Here is a 21,665-nt window from a genome sequence, read left to right as displayed (position 1 = left end):
TTGCTTTTGTGCTTTGCTTATGCTTTTTGTTTTTTTGCTTTGCTTTATTGTTTTTTGCTTTGCTTTATGTTTTTTTGCTTTGCTTGTTTGATTTATTGCTTTGCTTGTTTGCTTTTTTGTTTTAGCCTTTGCGTGCTTGGGAGCACTCTCTGCCCGCAGCTCGGCCTGCGGCCTCGCGTGCTTGGGAGCCTGTCAGACACGCTCCGGGCCTTCGGCCCTCCGCGTAGTTACTGTGGGGGTTGTAGGGAAGTTGGAGCTTAAACACGACCCAATAGTAAAAGTGTCTTGAGAAGCTCACGACGGGCCTGCGGCCTGCGGCCTCCGGCCCGTCGTTTCGCTTCTCTAAGACACTTTTACTATTGGGTCGTGTTTAAGCTCCAACTTCCCGGTCCGCCGGCGAGCCGATCAGGGACGCTCCGGGCCTTCGGCCCTACGCGGAGCTCGGCCTTCGGCCTTCGCTGGGTTTCGAAGCTCCGCGTCGGGCCTTCGGCCCGCCGCTTCGCTTGTTAAGATACTTTTTGTTATTGTTTCGCTTGGGAGCACAGTCTGTACGCGGCTCGGCCTGCGGCCTTCGCGTGCTTGGGAGCACTCTCTGCCCGCAGCTCGGCCTGCGGCCTTCGCGTGCTTGGGAGTCTCTCAGACACGCTCCGGGCCTTCGGCCCTCCGCGTAGTTACTGTGGGGGTTGTGGGGAAGTTGGAGCTTAAACACGCCCCAATAGTAAAAGTGTCTTGAGAAGCTCACGACGGGCCTGCGGCCTGCGGCCTCCGGCCCGTCGTTTCGCTTCTCTAAGACACTTTTACTATTGGGTCGTGTTTAAACTCCAAATTCCCGGTCCGCCGGCGAGCCGATCAGGGACGCTCCGGGCCTTCGGCCCTACGCGGAGCTCGGCCTTCGGCCTTCGCTGGGTTTCGAAGCTCCGCGTCGGGCCTTTGGCCCGCCGCTTCGCTTATTTAGATACTTTTTGTTATTGTTTTCTTGGGAGCACAGTCTGCACGCAGCTCGGCCTGCGGCCTTCGCGTGCTTGGGAGCACTCTGCCCGCAGCTCGGCCTGCGGCCTTCGCGTACTTGGGAGCCTGTCAGACACGCTCCGGGCCTTCGGCCCTCCGCGTAGTTACTGTGGGGATTGTAGGATTTGTAGGGAAGTTGGACCTCCGGCCTGCGTCCTCCGGCCCGCCGCGTCGCTTTTTAGACACTTTTACTTATATTTTCTTGCTTGGGAGCACTGTCTGTACCCAGCTCGGAACTTGGACCGGAGCAATGACCGTCGGGCTGTAGAACGCTCCCTCAGGCTGGTAGGGAAATTTGACTTTGTCCCCTCTCGCCGCCGTTTTTGACTTTTCCAAAAATGTTTTTTCTCATTTCTATTTTTGGCCCCCGTTCTTACCACGTGCCAAATTTGAACGCGCTCGGACCGAAAATAAAAAAAAAAAATTTCAAAGTCGGCCATTTTGAAATTTTGTAAATGCCATTCGATGGACCTTAGAGAACTGTACAACATTAGTTTAAGCACTATTAACCTTTTTCCTACCGTTACGGAGCTATGGGGATTTAAAAAAAAACCTCCATACAAACTGGTAGGGAAATTTGACTTTGTCCCCTCTCGCCACCGTTTTTGACTTTTCCAAATTTTTTTTTTCTCATTTCTATTTTTGGCCCCCGTTCTTACCACGTGCCAAATTTGAACGCGCTCGGACCGAAAATAAAAAAAAAAATTTCAAAGTCGGCCATTTTGAAATTTGGTAAATGCCATTCGATGGACCTCAGATAACTGTACAACATTAGTTCAAGCACTATTAACCATTTCCCTACCGTTACGGAGCTATGGGGATTTAAAGAAAGGACCTCCATACAAATTTCAATTGGCCTTCAAAGGGCGCCATTTTGAATTTTTCAAAATTTTCTTTTTGTATACTAATCTTGGGGTGGCTGTCTACCCGTGTGCAAAATTTCAGCGCGCTCGGACCATTTTGAAATTTTTCAAAAAAAAAAGTCGGCCATTTTGATTTTTTTTTAATGCCATTCGATGGAACTCGGGTGACGGTATAACATTTGTTCGAGCACTTTTCACTTCTTTGTACCGTTACGGAGCTATGGTAATTAAAAGAAAAACCTCCACTCAAATTTCAATTAGCCCTCAAAGGCCGCCATTTTGAATTTTTCAAAATTTTCTTTTTGAATATAAATCTTGGGGCCACCTTCCACCCGTGTGCCAAATCTCAGCGCGCTAGGACCATTTTGAAATTTTTCAAAAAAAAAGTCGGCCATTTTGATTTTTTTTTAATGCAACTTTTTTCTACTCGGATACCTGTATGACATTTGGTCGAGCACCCCCCGGCTATCTCTTACGGTTTAAAAGTTGCCATACAAAATAAAAGTGGCCAGTTTTCCCACATTTGTAGCATTTTTCAAATTTTTTTTATTTCATTCGAATCAAGGCCGCTTGGAGATTCTACGACCAAAATTTGAGCACTCCACGATAAATTTGAAAAATTGTCAAAAAAAAAAGTCGGCCATTTTGAAAAAAAAATGGCGGCGTCAAAAACTGCCCAGGGTCCTCTATGACATTTGATCGAACACTCCCCGGCTAACTCCAGCCGTTTGGCCAGGCCGTCCAACATTTTTTTACCCGGAACCGGTAGACCGACGGTCTGATCCATCCGGGGTCGCAGGACCAAACTCTATACGACCACACCAAACACTGCCACCTGCAAAAACTCCTTCTGCCCATTTTTTGAAAAATGTCAGTCGGGTTGTAGCTTTATATTATATAGACTAGTTTTTTAAAGGTGCGCGGGGCCCGAGGGCCCCGCGGTCTTTCTTGTTGCTTTTTTGTTTTTTTTTTTGCTTTGCTTGTTTGTTTTTTTGCTTTGCTTTTTTGCTTTTTTGTTTCTTTGCTTAGCTTGTTTGTTTTTTTGCTTTACTTGTTTGCTTTTTTGCTTTAGCCTTTGTGTGCTTGGAAGCACTCTCTGCCCGCAGCTCGGCCTGCGGCCTTCGCGTGCTTGGGGGCCTGTCAGACACGCTCCGGGCCTTCGGCCCTCCGCGTAGTTACTGTAGGGGTTGTAGGGAAGTTGGAGCTTAAACACGATCCAATAGTTAAAGTGTCTTGAGAAGCTCACGACGGGCCTGCGGCCTGCGGCCTCCGGCCCGTCGTTTCGCTTCTCTAAGACACTTTTACTATTGGGTCGTGTTTAAACTCAAACTTCCAGGACCGCCGGCGAGTCGATCAGGGACGCTCCGGGCCTTCGGCCCTACGCGGAGCTCGGCCTTCGGCCTTCGCTGGATTTCGAAGCTCCGCGTCGGGCCTTCGGCCCGCCGCTACGCTTATTATGACACTTTTAATTATTGTTCTGCTTGGTAGCACAGTCTGTACGCAGCTCGGCCTACGGCCTTCGCGTGCTTGGGAGCACTCTGCCCGCAGCTCGGCCTGCGGCCTTCGCGTGCTTGGGAGCCTCTCAGACACGCTCCGGGCCTTCGGCCCTCCGCGTAGTTACTATGGGGGTTGTGGGGAAGTTGGAGCTTAAACATGACCCAATAGTAAAAGTGTCTTGAGAAGCTCACGACGGGCCTACGGCCTGCGGCCTCCGGCCCATCGTTTCGCTTCTCTAAGACACTTTTACTATTGGGTCGTGTTTAAGCTCCAACTTCCCGGACCGCCGGCGAGCCGATCAGGGACGCTCGGGCCTTCGGCCCTACGCGGAGCTCGGCCTTCGGCCTTCGCTGGGTTTCGAAGCTCCGCGTCGGGCCTTCGGCCCGCCGCTACGCTTATTATGACACTTTTAATTATTGTTCTGCTTGGGAGCACAGTCTGTACGCAGCTCGGCCTGCGGCCTTCGCGTGCTTGGGAGCACTCTGCCCGCAGCTCGGCCTGCGGCCTTCGCGTGCTTGGGAGTCTCTCAGACACGCTCCGGGCCTTCGGCCCTCCGCGTAGTTACTGGGGGTTGTAGGGAACTTGGCGCCCCTCTCAGGGACGCTCCGGGCCTTCGACCCTACGCGGAGCTCGGCCTTCGGCCTTCGCTTGGTTTCGAAGCTCCGCGTCGGGTCTCCGGCCCGCCGCGTCGCTTTTTAGACACTTTCATTATTGTTCTTCTCACGGCCTGCGGCCTCCGGCCCATCGTTTCGCTTCTCTAAGACACTTTTACTATTGGGTCGTGTTTAAACTCCAACTTCCCGGTCCGCCGGCGAGCCGATCAGGGACGCTCCGGGCCTTCGGCCCTACGCGGAGCTCGGCCTTCGGCCTTCGCTGGGTTTCGAAGCTCCGCGTCGGGCCTTTGGCCCGCCGCTTCGCTTATTTAGATACTTTTTGTTATTGTTTTCTTGGGAGCACAGTCTGCACGCAGCTCGGCCTGCGGCCTTCGCGTGCTTGGGAGCACTCTGCCCGCAGCTCGGCCTGCGGCCTTCGCGTACTTGGGAGCCTGTCAGACACGCTCCGGGCCTTCGGCCCTCCGCGTAGTTACTGTGGGGATTGTAGGATTTGTAGGGAAGTTGGACCTCCGGCCTGCGGCCTCCGGCCCGCCGCGTCGCTTTTTAGACACTTTTACTTATATTTTCTTGCTTGGGAGCACTGTCTGTACGCAGCTCGGAACTTGGACCGGAGCAATGACCGTCGGGCTGTAGAACGCTCCCTCAGGCTGGTAGGGAAATTTGACTTTGTCCCCTCTCGCCGCCGTTTTTGAATTTTCCAAAAATTTTTTTTTTTTCATTTCTATTTTTGGCCCCCGTTCTTACCCCGTGCCAAATTTGAACGCGCTCGGACGGAAAATAAAAAAAAAATTTCAAAGTCGGCCATTTTGAAATTTTGTAAATGCCATTCGATGGAGCTCAGATAACTGTACAACATTAGTTCAAGCACTTTTAACCTTTTTCCTACCGTTACGGAGCTATGGGGATTTAAAAAAAAACCTCCATACAAACTGGTAGGGAAATTTGACTTTGTCCCCTCTCGCCACCGTTTTTGACTTTTCCAAAATTTTTTTTTCTCATTTCTATTTTTGGCCCCCGTTCTTATCCCGTGCCAAATTTGAACGCGCTCGGACCGAAAAAAAAAAAAAAAAATTTCAAAGTCGGCCATTTTGAAATTTTGTAAATGCCATTCGATGGAACTCAGATAATTGTACAACATTAGTTCAAGCACTTTTAACCTTTTCCCTACCGTTACGGAGCTATGGGGATTTAAAAAAAAGACCTCCATACAAATTTCAATTGGCCTTCAAAGGGCGCCATTTTGAATTTTTCAAAATTTTCTTTTTGTATACTAATCTTGGGGTGGCTGTCTACCCGTGTGCAAAATTTCAGCGCGCTCGGACCATTTTGAAATTTTTCAAAAAAAAAGTCGGCCATTTTGATTTTTTTTTAATGCCATTCGATGGACCTCGGGTGACTGTATAACATTTGTTTGAGCACTTTTCACTTCTTTGTACCGTTACGGAGCTATGGTAATTAAAAGAAAAACCTCCATTCAAATTTCAATTGGCCCTCAAAGGCCGCCATTTTGAATTTTTCAAAATTTTCTTTTTGAATACAAATCTTGGGGCCACCTTCCACCCGTGTGCCAAATCTCAGCGCGCTAGGACCATTTTGAAATTTTTCAAAAAAAAAAGTCGGCCATTTTGATTTTTTTTTAATGCAACTTTTTTCTACTCGGATACCTGTATGACATTTGGTCGAGCACCCCCGGCTATCTCTTACGGTTTAAAAGTTGCCATACAAAATAAAAGTGGCCAGTTTTCCCACATTTGTAGCATTTTTCAATTTTTTCTATTTCATTCGAATCAAGGCCGCTTGGAGATTCTACGACCAAAATTTGAGCTCTCTACGATAAATTTGAAAAATTGACAAAAAAAAAAGTCGGCCATTTTGAAAAAAAAATGGCGGCGTCAAAAACTGCCCAGGGTCCTCTATGACATTTGGTCGAACACTCCCCGGCTAACTCCAGCCGTTTGGCCAGGCCGTCCAACATTTTTTTACCCGGAACCGGTAGACCGACCGTCTGGTCTATCCGGGGTCGCAGGACCAAACTCTATACGACCACACCAAACACTGCCACCTTCAAATCCCCCTTCTGCCTATTTTTTGAAAAATGTCAGTCGGGTTGTAGCTTTATATTATATAGATAGATATATTGTATCTCCTACTTGGACCGTGGCTACTCTACATAAACCATCGGCGCCTTCCTTTAAAGATACTATTTTCCCAACTTTCCAATTGATCCTATTCTTCGTGTCGCCTTTTATTTGCACTATCTGACCTATTTTTGGCGTTAATTTTGAAGTCACTCTAGGCTCCTTAGGATGATGGGAGTATCTTTCTCTCAAATTTAGGAGATACCTGTTCTCAAACATCTCTTTGAATTCTCGTAGAATGATGAGCGCTTTCTTCCAACCTTTAATTAGATTGTCTTTGGTTACTGTCCCGTGTGACGTACTAGGATCCATGCTCGACGTTTCCATTACGATACATTTACCCATGGTAAGAAAGTCTGAGGGTTTTAATACGTGGTCAGGTTCTGAATCCACGTAGGTTAAAGGTCTTGTGTTAAGTACTGCTTCTATTTCCTTAACTGTTGTTACCAGCTGGCTGTCATTCAATAAGTGTTTTTGTAAGGTTTTCTTCATACAATTCTTGGTTAAGCCAATCAACCTTTCGTAAAATCCTCCATGCCATGGGGCTAGTTGTGGTATGAATTTCCATTTAATCTCCTTTTCTATGCAATATGGGTCTTGAAGAATTTCAGAAAGTAACTTGTAATGAGCTGCGTTGTCAGATGTAATTAAGGTAGGCACGCCTCTCGCTGATATCATCCTTTTTAAGGCCAGAAGACCTTCTTCCGCTGTTAGATCCTTTACCACTTCCAGGTGAATGGCTCTTACCGCTAAACAAGTAAACATGTATAAAGGCTAATCCATCTTTTACAACTGCCATTCCCGTTGTTAACTAGAAGTGGTCCCAGGTAGTCTGTTCCAACGTACGTAAAAGGAGAGCTGTAATTGACTCTCTCTTTAGGAAGAGCAGGGGTTTCTGGTAGTCTATAAGGCCCTCCATCATGTTTCATACATTCAGGGCATCCCTTTAATATCCGTTGGACTTTACTTCTTCCTTGAGGAATCCAATATTTTTCTCTTATTTTATCAAGCGTGTGGCTGACACCTACATGTTTGTTCTCTTGATGAGTTTTCATTATAATTTCCTTCGTGAAATCTGACTCTTTTGGTATGAGTATAGGGTATCGTTTGTCGAACGACCAGTTTGCGTTTTTCATACGACCTTTGCATCTCAATAAGTCATCAATGTCCTTGAATACTCCTAAGTTTCGACTTAGATTGGTTTCTTTTCCTTCTACCTCTAGAGGAAAATATTTAGCTTGAATTTCTTTTATTTTATTTATTTTTTATTTTATTTATTTGGGTCATCAACAGCAATACAAAAATAAATTTAAGACACAAGGAACCATTAACATAGCCAATAACAGATGTCCACAAGTACTATACAAAAAACATGCAAAAGCTAAGTGGTAACAAAAGAAAAATACAAATTTAGTAGGTATAAGGAATGAAGACAAAAAAAAAAAACAAAAACAAAAAGCGGTGCTGCTTATGAAGTAGGCACTTAGGCAATACTAAAGTACATTAATGTAGGTATGGCTTGCATAATGTAATGTGTGTGAGTGTGTGCGCGTGTGCGTGTGCGTGTGTAAAGTGTATGTAGTGTATGTGCATGTGCGGTTGTGTCTATCTGTTATGTTCATATGTGTGTTTTATTTGTCAATTGTCGCAGTTTTTAGCATTCAGTAAAAATGACCGAATACGTGTTTTTAAGGTTGATTTAGTGCAGTCAAACAGGTCTATACTATTAAACTGTTTATTATAAAGTTTTAAAATACGATTGATGGGAGAATTTTGAGCGTAGTTGGTGTGAACTCTGGATAGACTAAACAGGGAACGCACAGAATTACGAGTTCTAATTGACGGCACTGAAAACTTGATCTCCGAGAGCAAATGGGAACTGTCAATGCGCCCTGAGATTATGTCATACAGTAAAGAGATGTCTAATAAGATTCTTCTATTCTGTAGGCTCAATAAGCGGTGACGAATACACCTAGACTCATAATCGGTATCCCATTGTTTGGTACGAAAGCCCAGGTATCGCAAAAAGGAGCGTTGAATTTTCTCTATTTTATCTCTGTGTATTACGTATTGGGAGACCAAACGCTACTAGCATATTCAAGGACGCTTCGAACATATGCATAGTATACAACTTTGATGCTGCCAACATCTTCAAATTCACCACAAACACGAAATACAAAACCCAAATTCTTATAAGCGCGGTTCACAATATCGTCTATATGTTGAACATACGTTAGTTTTGAATCAAGGGTCACACCAAGGTCCTTTACCGAGCTTACTCGTTCTATAGCTTCACCTCCAATACTATATTGATATTTGATTGGACTAGGGCTGCGAGTAAAGGAGATCTGGACACATTTTGATATGTTAACAGTTATTCGGTTGTTGTTGTAATACAGAAATAAACGGTCCAGATCCCTCTGTAGCTGTTGACAATGGCTTAAACTGCTAACTTCAGTAAAAATTTTTTTGTCATCAGCATACATTAGGAACCCCGATGATTGAAATACTGAGTAAATATCAAATAGATAAGCGTTGTAGAGCAAAGGACCGAGATGCGAACCCTGAGGAACACCAGAGGGGACATTCACAAAGTTTGACCGGCATCCACCGAGGACAACCGCTTGCCTCCTGTTCGAAACGTATGACGTGACCCATCTAAAGACATCACCGCGGAGACCCAGCCAGTGGAGCTTGCGTAGCAGGATGACGTGATCCACTCTATCAAAAGCTTTTTCAAAATCTGTATAGATCACGTCAACCTGCTTTCTCTTGTCCATATTTTTTACTACGAAATTTGTAAAATCTACCAAATTAGATATTGTTGACCGATTTTTGAGGAACCCATGTTGCTGTGGAGGAATACCTTTGTTAATTACATCGTAAACATTATTTAATATTATTTTCTCGAAAGATTTAGCGAACTGGTTTAAAATAGATATAGGGCGATAATTTGTTATTTTGGATTTAGGTCCTTTTTTGTGAATAGGGACAATTAAAGCCTCTTTCCATTTTTCAGGAAATAAACCCTCTGACAAAGACTTTTTAAATAAAATAGTTAAAGGATAACTAAGGCTTGATGCACACTGTTTTATAAAGAACGGGGGATCCCATCGCTTCCAGCTCCACCGTTAGGATTTAATTTAGATAATAAATTTTCTATTTGTACAGGTGAAATATTTATAGTCGAGACAGTCTGATGACTATTACAAAAAGGTGGCGCAAAATGCGTTTCAGGGTAAACTGAAAGAGGCAAGCTAAAAACGGAGTAAAAGAAATTATTAAAGCCATCACAAATCTGAGTATTATCACTTAAAGTCTGGCCTTGGTATTCAAAGGATTTAGGGTATGCAGAACCGCCTCGGCGAGCTTTTACAAAAGACCAGAGCTGCTTCGGATTGCTTTTTATCCCTTCTTGGACTGTGTGCAGATAGTGTTTCCAACACAATTCTTGTAGCCGTTTTTGCCGTTTACGTAATAGTGAAAAAATATCGTAATCCGAAGGATTGTTATATTTTTTCCATTTCAAATGCATGTTATTCTTTTCCTTAATAACCTTAATTAAGGCAAGTGCTGTACCAAATAGGATACTTACGTTTATTAAAGCGGGTATCTAATGGAATATACTTAGCAATTATCTCATTAAGCACATTATAAAACTTCGTCAGTCCTTGCTCCACTGAAACCGAGGAAAGATACGAGTGCCAATCAATGTTATTGAGGCTGTTATTAATAAGTGTGTAATTACCCTTACGAAATTTAAATTTTGGTACAGGAGTATCTTTCAAAGAGCCGCAAAAAATGTCACTTATAGTTATTTCAAGAGGGGGATGGTATTTATCAGCAGTAACTAAAGGACGATCGGAAATTAAAACTTCAGCCGAGAAATTAGCGAAAACTAAATCTAAAGTATTACTACTACAATTTTGTGTGAAATTTTGTTGTTCTAAGTTTGCAAACAGAAGGCTCTCGATCAATAAGGACGCCGCATTTTGAACTTCTACAGCTCCTCGTCTTTCAAATACTGGCAGAGCATCGCTACTCCATTTAATATGTGGCAAGTTAAAGTCACCTACTACAAGTAGATACGCGTTGGGGGATTCAGAGATAACCTTTTCATACAAATCGTTTAAGTTAGTAATATTGCTTGCCAGTGAATGGCCCGGAGGCGCGTAAGTTGAACACAGGTGAAGATCGCGGCAAGAATGTAAAGTGGAGTCGTTAGTATGCGATCGCAACGAATTAGCTGGAATAGTGACCCATAAACATTCCATGCCAGCGCGCAACCACTCGGGGCGAGCGCGAGCACCCAAAGATCGAAGCACCAAGATCATAACCCCTCCACCATCGGCTTTACCGCTCAACACTCTGTCCCTGTCCAATCTAAAAACATCATAGCGCTGGTCACATAGTTCCGCGTCCAAAACACCGTCACTCAACCAACTCTCGGTAATAATAATAATATCGTAATTATGAGATAACACATTTCTGTGGAATTGAAGCGTTTTGGTACGTAGCCCACGTGTATTCTGATAGAATACTTTTAAGTTATTTAGAGGTGACGACGACGTCTCGGCATGCATGGCAAATACCGATAAAACGTGTACGATTTATATTTAATTTTTTGAAGCTTGTCGTCTGTTGACTGGTTATTTCCTATCACCTCATTTGCTGTTATAATTTCCTCCGTTTCCATCGGATTGACATTAACAACTGGATCTTCTTTATAGACCATCTCTATGTCTTCTTGGAACCCAAGACCCTCCCCTGTCAGAAGAGAACTGGTTGGCTTACTGCCGGATGTAGTTGGCCATTTCTGTGGATCTTCTGTTATAAACTGCGGACCATTCAGCCATTTCTCCTTATCCTCCTCTGCACGAAGGGGTCTTGTGCCTACATCTGCTGGTAGATATCTTATCTCCAGGTCTTTGTTTGTCTTGATTTCTTCTACTCGTCTGGCAACGAAGGGAGGAAGTAGTTTGTTAGACTTACACCATTCGATGACAATCTGACTATCGGTCCATAAGACTTGTCTTACTATTTTCTGTTGCAGAAACTTAAGGACGAACTTCATCAGTCTACAGCCTATCAGTACTCCCAGAAGTTCTAGACGGGGTATCTTGAGGTTATCTTGATCCTTGGTTGGTATCAGACGGGATTTACCCATGATAAAGCTTTTCTTCGAGCCACAGACTAGAAACACCGATGCTGCGTAGGCTTGTAGTGAAGCATCTGTGAAGCAGTGCAGCTGGTAGTCCGCTTCCGTTGGTGTCTTCATGTAACATCTATCCACCGATACCTTTCCTATGACTTCTAGGTTCTGTCGGATGATGTTCCACTCTTCTGTTAGCTCGCTTGATAATGGTGAGTCCCAAGATACTCCGGCCTTCCAAAGTCCTTGCAGAAAAAGTTTAGCTGATAATGTATGAGGTGCCGCGTAACCGCACGGGTCATAAATTGATGCGATAGTCTTCAGTATTCCTCTTTTTGTGACTGCTTCCTCTTGGAGGTTGGGCTTCAGCTGGAGGGTGTCCTTTTTTATGTCCCACTCTAAGCCAAGTACTTTTACCTTGTCCTCTTTACATGTATCAGGGACCATCTTCATGAATTCTTCGGAGTTAGAACTCCAATCCCTGAGTGACATTGAAATATCTTGAAAAGATCCTTTTAAACTTTTGTAAAGCTCTATTGCTTCAGCTGTTGTACTACAGCCTGAAACAAAGTTGTCTACGTATATGTCATTCGCTTTCTGCCTGACATGCTGATCTTCTGCATTATTTAAATGTTCTTTAATAGTCGCATTCAGTAGAAACGGTGAAGATATCACGCCGAATGGAACTCTGCAGAATCTAAGGTAAAGTAGGTTATCCTGAGATACTGGTTTAGAGGTATCTTTAAGCCATAAGAATCTGGTAACGTCACGATCCTTCTCGTGTAATGCCATCTGTAAAAACGCCTTTTCTATGTCGGACGTCAATCCTATGTGATGTGTCCTGAATTTGATGAGTAACCCTGTAAGGTCTTCAAGCATGAGTGGTCCTCTGTATAAGCACTCGTTCAGACTAATAAATACTTAGCTTTAGTCGTCTCTGCAATATCTGGATAGCACGTGGATCACTTCACTGTGTGTTACACTTTTAAGTACCCGCGCGTTTCTCGCGCCTCGTGGAATGTCTACGTGGCACGTAGTTTGACAACTTTGAGATACTTACTATGGCTCCACCCAGAGGGCGCCGCCAGTGTTGCCGCAGGGGAATATTCTTGGGCTCTACAGTTTCGCGTTGGTCGCGACAATGTGTACCATACCATTCACTATACTCTATGGCAATGTGTTATCTGTCATCGAAAAAAAAAAACTGTCATCGCATTACTGTCATCAATCCAAAATACAGGCAAAATGAAATACGAAAACGTGGGATAAAAATCTGTCAAATTATATTTTTATTCATCTTTTATTGAACTTGTTAGTATTTCAAGATGGATTTTATTGTGGATACAGTGGGAGACAATGAGCTCCACTTGGCCTCAGAGCTCGAGGATGAAAGAGAAAAACCGATATTTGAAGGTTAGTACGATGTTTTGATAATATTTCATATTAATTTTACCTTCATAGTTTGGTATCTTATTATTTTGAAGCGCAATATTATGTTTAGTATATACTTATTCTGAGTCATAAATTTGTTGATATTACACATTACTTGCAATGTTTTTTTGCCATGTCTTCTAGGTTCCACAAATGCACATGCCATCAGGTTGATTGCGTTTGCCGGACAAGTAATAGTTCAAAAACTCCAGACAAAATTAAATCACGTTAAACACGTGATTGAATGCAATGAAATGAATTCAATGAATGCAATGAAAACTTATCTATTATTTACACATTTCACACAGTGCTTCCAGATTATATATCCTTATTTCAATTTTAGGCTACTTTATTTAGTCTATGTGCATTCTAATCGATATACATCATAGATATAATTATGTTATAAATTGTTTCATTGATAAATTCAGCTCTTATTATACTGGTAAAGATAGGGACATGTGGAAATCAATGGAGGAGGCCTTCACCCAAAAAGGGTCTAATGCACCAGCATAATTAAATAAAATTTATTGTAAAAAAAATTGTAATAATGCAGTTAGAATAAAAGGCTTTTTTTTTTATTTTATTATACTGGTATTGAAGGTTATACTTGACAAATCGGGGAATATCTCTAACCTATATTGAGTAACCTGTTAATTTATGGCAGCCTGACATTTCATTTCCATTTCCAGACAAATCAGCCAGATTTGAGAGCATCCTAGCCCTGTGTCAGTGCAAGAAAGAAGAAATGGACGCCATCATTTCCAAAAAAGAGGAAGTCCAGAAGAAGTTATGCCCTAAAACGGACGCCATGTTTGAAAACTTCTTTGAAGAAATGAACTGGACAAGTGTAATTAAGAAAAAGAAGAAATCATTGAGATTCCATTTTGAACAGCTAGATTTAGAAACAGGTAAGATATAAACACATTCACTGCCAGTATCGCTCATGGACTTTGCTCAGATGTTGTACAATCCGCCAAGCAGGTGGTCTCTATACAATACAATTAGTCATAGGGCTTACGGCGAAATTATGGTCAAAAGCTGCACTTTATGCAGAAAGCAAGCCACTTTTCACAGTGATACTAGGGACCAATACAAATGATTTCATCCGAGGAAACACGATTTTCATCCACTTGAATTCAAGATGGCGGACATTTTCCAAAATGGCGGCCTCATATTTTTAAAAATTATATAATCACAACGGCTGCACCGATTTTGATGGTTGGGGTGTCTATCAGTTCGTATTGAAGCTTTTATTAATATAAAAAATTAAAAACATAAAAAAATTTAAGATGGCGGTCGAATAATAAGAAAAATATGAAATTTTCAAACTTTTTTTTTCATTCTCGTGAAATTTACCAATAAATTTTCTATGATATGGCCACATTTGTATATACATAAATTAAACCTGATAATATTATCTACATAATAAAATAAAAATCATGAAAATCCGTTGAGTAGTTTTTGAACTATACCCATTTCAAATGGAGCGCGCCGATTTGAAAGACGTTTTTGCACGTGATGTAAAAAAATTTGGAATCATAACGGCTGCACCGATTTTAATGGTTGGGATGGCTATCAGTTTGTATTAAAACATTTATTTATATAAAAATTAAAATCATTAAAAAATTAAAGATGGCGGCCGAATAATAAGAAAAATATAAAATTTTCAATTTTTTTTTATTCTCACGAAATTTACAAATAGTTTTTCTACGATATGGTCACATTTTTATTTATTGAAATAAAATCTGATAATATCATCTGCAAAATAAAACAAAAAACGTTAAAATCCGTTCAGTAGTTTTTGAACTATACGCATTGCAAATGAAGCGCGCGGGTTTGAAAGAAGTCTCGTACCGCTATACACGCAAGACTGATTATTTATTTTGGTCACCACTTACTATATTACTATTCAGAATCAATGTTTTTAGTATTTATATACATTATTAGTTTTTTATTCCGAGTTTAGGTATATTTAGATAACCCCCGTAAACGTTGATGGTCATAATTTTTATTTTAATACGTAATTGAACTTAAATAGGTACACATAACATTTGCATCACTTCTCCTTTTCAAGGCTAGAGATAATCTCCGACAACTTCTGTAGGGGGCTTACGGAAACATATATTAATACAAACTTATTTTTTGCTTCTCTTCTAGGTTATACTGAAAGATATAAGAGTGATTCAAAATAATATCAAAATAGAAGGAAATAATGAATAAATAATAATTTATAATATCATTTTTGCAAACTACTTTTTATTTTGGCAGCTACCTGTGCAAATGTTACATTGCATTATTTGCATTGCGCAGGGTAGACCCACAACACGTACAGTGTATTGTTTCGCAGCCTGTTTCACAACCGCAATTGTCCAAGTATTCCCATTCATACCATATCTCCCTGTTTTCAGACCACTGCAGTACCCAACTATCATTGTACGTCTTCCAACCCCAGGATGATGGCATAGGCACAGAAGTAATATCCAGAATATGGGGCGTTGTTATACGACACGGAGCGCAAGTGCTGCCGATGTTGGTTACTAATTTATTTTTGGTGGTAAACAGTTTCTTGCTCACCAAGTTCAGGTGAACTTTTCAAGCATGGCGATTATTCCTCCAGGAAGACTTTGTAGTTACTGCGATGTTTCTATCAAAGCTGGTATAACTTCAGGGTGTGCAAACAATGTTTTAGAACATGATTTTTTTTTTTATTATTATTTAAAGACGTGAAAACCACGAAGAGCAGTCGGTCTTCCAGGATCCAAAGTGTTGGCTATTTTATAACTTATACTCTGGCAGGTTATTCTCATTTAAAATATTAAGAAAATATACTAGATAAGACATGGAAATTTCCTAATATAATTAGCTCCATAGATCCCATGCTTAAATGCCAAATTGGGACCGTTCTTAACACATATTTTAGTGAGCAAGCATGGACTCAGGCCTGTTTTCCGGTATGGTTTGGCGGCTTAGGCACTCGTAAAGTGTCGTTTTGCCGACATTCCTGCCTCCATTTACATCACGTCCGATCTCGCAAGTAACATCTTGGAAGCCTCCACGGCTACAAACTGCGAGATAAACTCAAACAACAAAGGGCATGGGACACTAGTACCCGTTACCACCCCGAACTCACTCGAGGCCTCTTCATGAGGCAAAGACCTTTCGGGCTCTAAGCTAGGTCCAAACCCGAATCTGGCCACTGACTTTGCGTCTATCCTTCACCCGTACTTCAGACTCCAGTAGTTTTTATTTAAATACCAAGACATTTGTATCGGAAGATCTGATGATACGCGTGAGTCCCTGTTCCGTCATATCTTTTGCGCGAGGTACAATGAGGCTATCAGCTTCTTCCGGTTACGTTCCTATGGTTTACCCTGAAATAGCAGAGCAAATGTTCTCTGAGGAAGTAAATTGTTTAGAAAAATAAATCACCACACTAATAACATCAACAGGCTACAGTTTCTGGAACAAGCCTTGTTGGTTGTCATACTAACATAACAGTGTCTTCCTGGAGGAATAATGGCCAAGCTTGAAAAGTTCACTTGCGGCCTATATATGATCCGCAGACTCCACATTTATCGGTGAACTTGGTGCGCAAGGAACTGTTTCCAACCAAAATTAATAACCAGCATCCCACCAACATCGTCAGCACTACAAAACATACGCTCCTTTTCGTATAACAAGCAAACCATCTCGAAAAGTAGACGAGAAGCAGAAAATAAGTTATTTTATACATAGATATTTCTGTAACCCCCTACAGAAGTTGTCGAAAATTATCTCTGGAGTCCTCGGAAAGGACAATTGCTATTAATACAAATGTTATGTTATGTGCATTTAAGTTATTTTACGTATTAAAATAAAAATTATGACCATCAAAGTTTACGGGGGTTATCTAAATATACCTAAACTCGGAATAAAATACTAATAATGTATATAAATACTAAAAACATTGATTCTGAATAGTAATATAGTAAGTTGTGGCCAAAATAAATAATCAGTCTTGCGTGTATAGCGGTACGAGACTTCTTTCAAACCCGCGCGGTTCATTTGCAATGCGTATAGTTCAAAAACTACTGAACGGATTTTAACGTTTTTTGTTTTATTTTGCAGATGATATTATCAGATTTTATTTCAATAAATAAAAATGTGACCATATCGTAGAAAAACTATTTGTTAATTTCGTGAGAATAAAAAAAATGAAAATTTCATATTTTTCTTATTATTCGGCCGCCATCTTTAATTTTTTTAAATGATTTTAATTTTTATATGAATAAATGTTTTAATACAAACTGATAGCCACCCCAACCATTAAAATCGGTGCAGCCGTTATGATTCCAATTTTTTTTACATCATGTGCGAAAACGTCTTTCAAATCGGCGCGCTCCCTTTGAAATGGGTATAGTTCAAAAACTACTCAACGGATTTTCATGATTTTTATTTTATTGTGTAGATAATATTATCAGGTTTAATTTAAATACATACAAATGTGGCCATATCATAGAAAATTTATTGGTAAATTTCACGAGAATAAAAAAAAAGTTTGAAAATTTCATATTTTTCTTATTATTCGGCCGCCATCTTATTTTTTTTATGACTTTATTTTTTTATATTAATAAGCGCTTCAATACGAACTGACAAACACCCCAACCATCAAAATCGGTGCAGCCGTTATGATTCTATAAATTTTTAAAAATATGCAGCCGCCATTTTGGAAAATGTCCGCCATCTTGAATTCTCGTGGATGAAAATCGTGTTTCCTCGGATGAAATCATTTGTATTGGTCCCTAGTATCACTGTGCAAAGTGGCTTGCTTTCTGCATAAAATGCAGTTTTTTTCCGTAAGCCCTATGACTAAATAGTTTAAAATAATGAATAGTTTTTATTATATATCGGGCAGTGAATGTGTTAACTGTAACCGACATATTTGCATGTGCATTACTGTTTGTCATATTTGTATTAACAAGGTATATAGAAAGTTGATGTTATCAAATATTTTCATATCAGAATCATGGCAATACTAATGCTACTGGGGCCCGTTTCTCGAAAGGTACAAGCCTTGTATTACAAGTGTGTTTCCATGACAACCCATACGATTTGACAGTTTGCGCACTTGTAATACAAGCTTGTACCTTTCGAGAAACGGGCCCCAGGTATATGCACGAGAAAATTGTTGTTTTATTTTCATATTTCTTAACTTCTCGTATGCTGGAACGCCGATCCGCATACCATATGAAAAAAATAACTGCGGCATATGAGAGGTTAAGCTGGCTTCCTACAGATAAATTAATTTCCTAATATATTTAGTATCTATCAATGGACAATAAAGTTATTTCTAGGTCCCGGTAACTAATCTAGAATTGTTCTGTTACTCAACAGGTAAACTGAAGTCTCAGCTGAGTGTGGTGGATATAGATAAGGAGATGAAAAAGTCAGTGCTGAAAGCCGGCCTAGAGCAGCAGCACCGGCTCCCGAAATACACCGTCAGCGCTAAGAAGTTGAGGCTCATACGGAAGGTTTGCTTTATCATTAATTTAGTTTCATGAATCCACACTTAGCGAATGATGTAGGGAGTGTAGTGTGCAACTCGGCAAATAACAATTGTCCCTAAATATTTTTTACTTTTTCCACTGTTGATCGTATTTGACAGGCACTAATTTATTCTTTCAGAGTACTTTGGACACTGATCAGACTACAGTATTTAAAAAATCAAACATTCGTATTTAAAATAATCAAAAATAAAGAAATTTATGGTCCATTAACAAAACTGCTAGCGGTTGGACCAAACCGTCCATTGCCAAATTTAGTGCTTACAAGATTTTTTGTGTGGGAATTTCCAGACTTGCTACGTGATCTTGATATATCTGTGGTTGATACAACTGGACCTTAGAGTAACACAGGCCCCTAAGGTTAAGGGTCTGGTCTGGTGGGTCTGTGGTACTTAATATAATTATAAAATACTTAACCACATTCATGACATTCACATTACAGAAGGAAAGAGCCAAGACTAAGGGCCCCGGCTGGTTTGACCTCCCCGCTCCGGAGGTGACAGAAGAGTTGAAGAATGACCTGCAGGTCTTGAAGATGAGATCTGTGCTGGACCCCAAGCACTTCTACAAGAAGAATGACATGGAAGTCCTGCCCAAATACTTCCAGGTTAGTAGAAAATAGTTTTACTTAGAACTGGCTACCGGTCTGGCTCAGTCGGTAGTGACCCTGCCTGCTAAGGTTCAAATCCCGGTAAGGGCATTTGTGTAATAAGCACAGATATTTTTTCCTGAGTCATGGATGTTTTCTATGTATATATGTATGTATTTATCTATTTAAGTAAGTTATATCGTCGCTTAGCACCCATAGTACAAGCTTTTCTTAGTTTGGGGCTAAGTTGATTTGTGTCTGTTTATTTGTCCGTCTTTCATGGCAAAACGGAGCGACAAATTGACGAGATTTTTTAAATGGAGATAGTTGAAAAGATGGAGAGTGACATAGGCTACTTTTTGTCTCTTTTTGACCTAAAATGGGTGGGTGTAAGTTTGTATGAGCATTCAGTAATTTTCAAATTTAACGCGAGCGAAGGCGCGGGCAAAAGCTAGTCTTGAATAAATAGAATAGAATAGAATAGAATAGAATATTTTTTTATTCGTAAGCACTTAACAACGACGATAACAATATAATATACACAAACATTAACGACACACAAACAAGTAACCATACACACAAAGGCTAACAAACAAAAGTGCCACGAAATGGTCTCATCTCAGCATGTTGCTGGCGACTTCCAGCGCTGGTCTTCCGATGAGGCCATTTGGTGAAAACAATCACGACAGGTAACAATTTATGAATACAACACTAATAAAAATAAAAAAATATCAAAAAAGAAAGTATGCAAAAGACAACAAAGATTTATAACAGACATTACATTATTACACAATATTATCGGGTCGGACTCGTCATAGCCGTACATTAAAATAATTATGACTACATCTAGCGCCATCCGGCCATTACGGGAACTAAAATGACATAACAAAAAGCACGAGTACAAGGACAAACAAAAATTGGCAATGCAAACTTAAATTATTAATTAATAACAATAAAAGGCTAAGAATATTTCAGAATGTAGTGTGCCATGGCAATACAGATGGAACATAAACTATGTGGTAAGTAAAAACAGAGACTACAGGCAACTTGTATCATGTAATATATACTTATAATAAATACTTTTAAAGGTAGAATTTCGCATCTAAGCTGAGGACAGATTTATCAATCTAAAAATCAATCCAGTCAGACAGGGCTCATCCATAAATTACGTCACACGTTAAGGGGGAAGGACGGGATCGATGTAGTGTGACAAGGGGGTGGAAGGGGTCCTAAATTTCGTGAAGTCACGTTTCAAAATCTATCAATTATATCATAATCTAAGGGTTAAAACACGAACTTGAAATTGTTACTTTATGAAAACCTCAACAAACATACAAATACAGGATGTTCGGTAACCGGATTAAAAGCCGAAACAAGATGATAGTCTAAACTCTAAGCCATTTAGAACAGTCATTAGCTAAATGTCTTGGACAAAATTTGATACGTCTTTTTTTTTTAACTTCTCGGTGAAAACTCCAAAATTTCAGACTAAATCGATAAGTAGGTAGGTGATGTGACGTCACACTAGGGAGGGGGGAGTCTAACAAATGTGACCAGCTGTGACAAGGAGGGGGGAGGGGTCAAAAATCATGGTTTTTAGTGTGACGTAATATATGGATGATCCCACAGATATAGATGGATACCACTTTATTTACCGTCTACTCATTCCAGGTTGGCACAGTCATGGATTCTTCACTAGACCACGTAAACGAGCGTCTCACGCGCAAACAGCGCAAGCGCACCATGGTGGACGAGCTGCTCGCAGACTCAGAGTTCCAGAAATACAACAAGAGGAAATATAAAGAGATCATCGTCGAGAAACGGAAGTCCGAGTACAAAACTTTCATGAAGGATAAGAGGCAGAAAAACAAAGCGGAGCTTAAGAATAATAAAGTTAAAGGGAAGAAGAGTAAGAATTGAATTAATGTAAGTGCTAAATAAAATATTATAAATATATTGTAGTTTGCTTAGAATAAATGAGAACCCACGGCCTCTGGATCGATAATCCAGCGCTCTGCCAACTGAGCCACCATGAATTCAACCAAGCGAGCGAAATTTTTGACCTCAGTTCAATAGGACCCGTAGCGACATGTCCTGTAAGCGTATTAAACTTCTTTAATACTATTGTAGTTTGGGTATACACCTATTAACACTTTCGCTACCAAGAACCCGACTGTACACCGCTCGTAGAAGCGTAGCCTATGGGTTTCCCCGTATAATATGTCGTATAGCCCGGTTTCGAAAGTGTTAATACATAATTTCAGGCATTTTTTGTTTTTATATTTATTTGTAACATATGTTACCTAATGTATGTTGTTGAGGAAACCGTTGCATCGACATAACGTCATTCGCCCAAGAGTTGTTTGGTTTGACCAAGTGATAGATTTGCTAAATTTAGAAACAGCTTTGTAGCGCCATCTATGTGTGGTGTAGTTTATGCGCGTTCTTAGGCAGTCGCATTTTAATGTATGGGATGGTATGATCTTATATTTAATCTATAGAAAAACAGCAAAAATAAACCTACCTTACCATTAAGGTACTTTACTATACTCCTGTTTGTAAAATAGTATAATCCTTTTTTATAAAAACACACGCCAAGATAAATTATTTATTATTTATTTCAATCCTTTGATTTATATATTTAATAGTCTTTTATTATTTACATAAATACTAGGACGCTCGATTTTTTTCTTTTTTTTCCGTGATTTTTAGTTGTAAAGTTGGTATTGCGCTTGTATCACTTCAGGTATCAATAACATTTGGTGCTATATTTTGCGGTATAGAACAAACTATTGATGATATAGATATTGTGACCAATTTTTTATACATA

General features: G+C 40.5%; 1 protein-coding gene across 1 annotated transcript; it reads left to right on the top strand.

Moving 5' to 3' along the window:
- The first annotated feature begins 12,498 nt into the window (after positions 1 to 12,498).
- On the top strand, positions 12,499 to 20,789 carry LOC125241137 (deoxynucleotidyltransferase terminal-interacting protein 2). The gene is made up of 5 exons (XM_048149470.1): positions 12,499 to 12,685; positions 13,393 to 13,611; positions 18,077 to 18,213; positions 18,689 to 18,853; positions 20,507 to 20,789. The coding sequence occupies exons 1-5, from the start codon at positions 12,598 to 12,600 to the stop codon at positions 20,753 to 20,755; spliced, it is 858 nt and encodes a 285-aa protein (XP_048005427.1). The 5' UTR covers positions 12,499 to 12,597; the 3' UTR covers positions 20,756 to 20,789.
- The last annotated feature ends 876 nt before the right edge of the window (positions 20,790 to 21,665 follow it).

This window comes from Leguminivora glycinivorella, chromosome Z (assembly GCF_023078275.1).
Source record: "Leguminivora glycinivorella isolate SPB_JAAS2020 chromosome Z, LegGlyc_1.1, whole genome shotgun sequence".
Taxonomy (NCBI): Eukaryota; Metazoa; Arthropoda; class Insecta; order Lepidoptera; family Tortricidae; genus Leguminivora; species Leguminivora glycinivorella.
The sequence above is the reverse complement of the archived record's forward strand: the minus strand, read 5'-3'. Positions and strand labels throughout refer to the sequence as shown.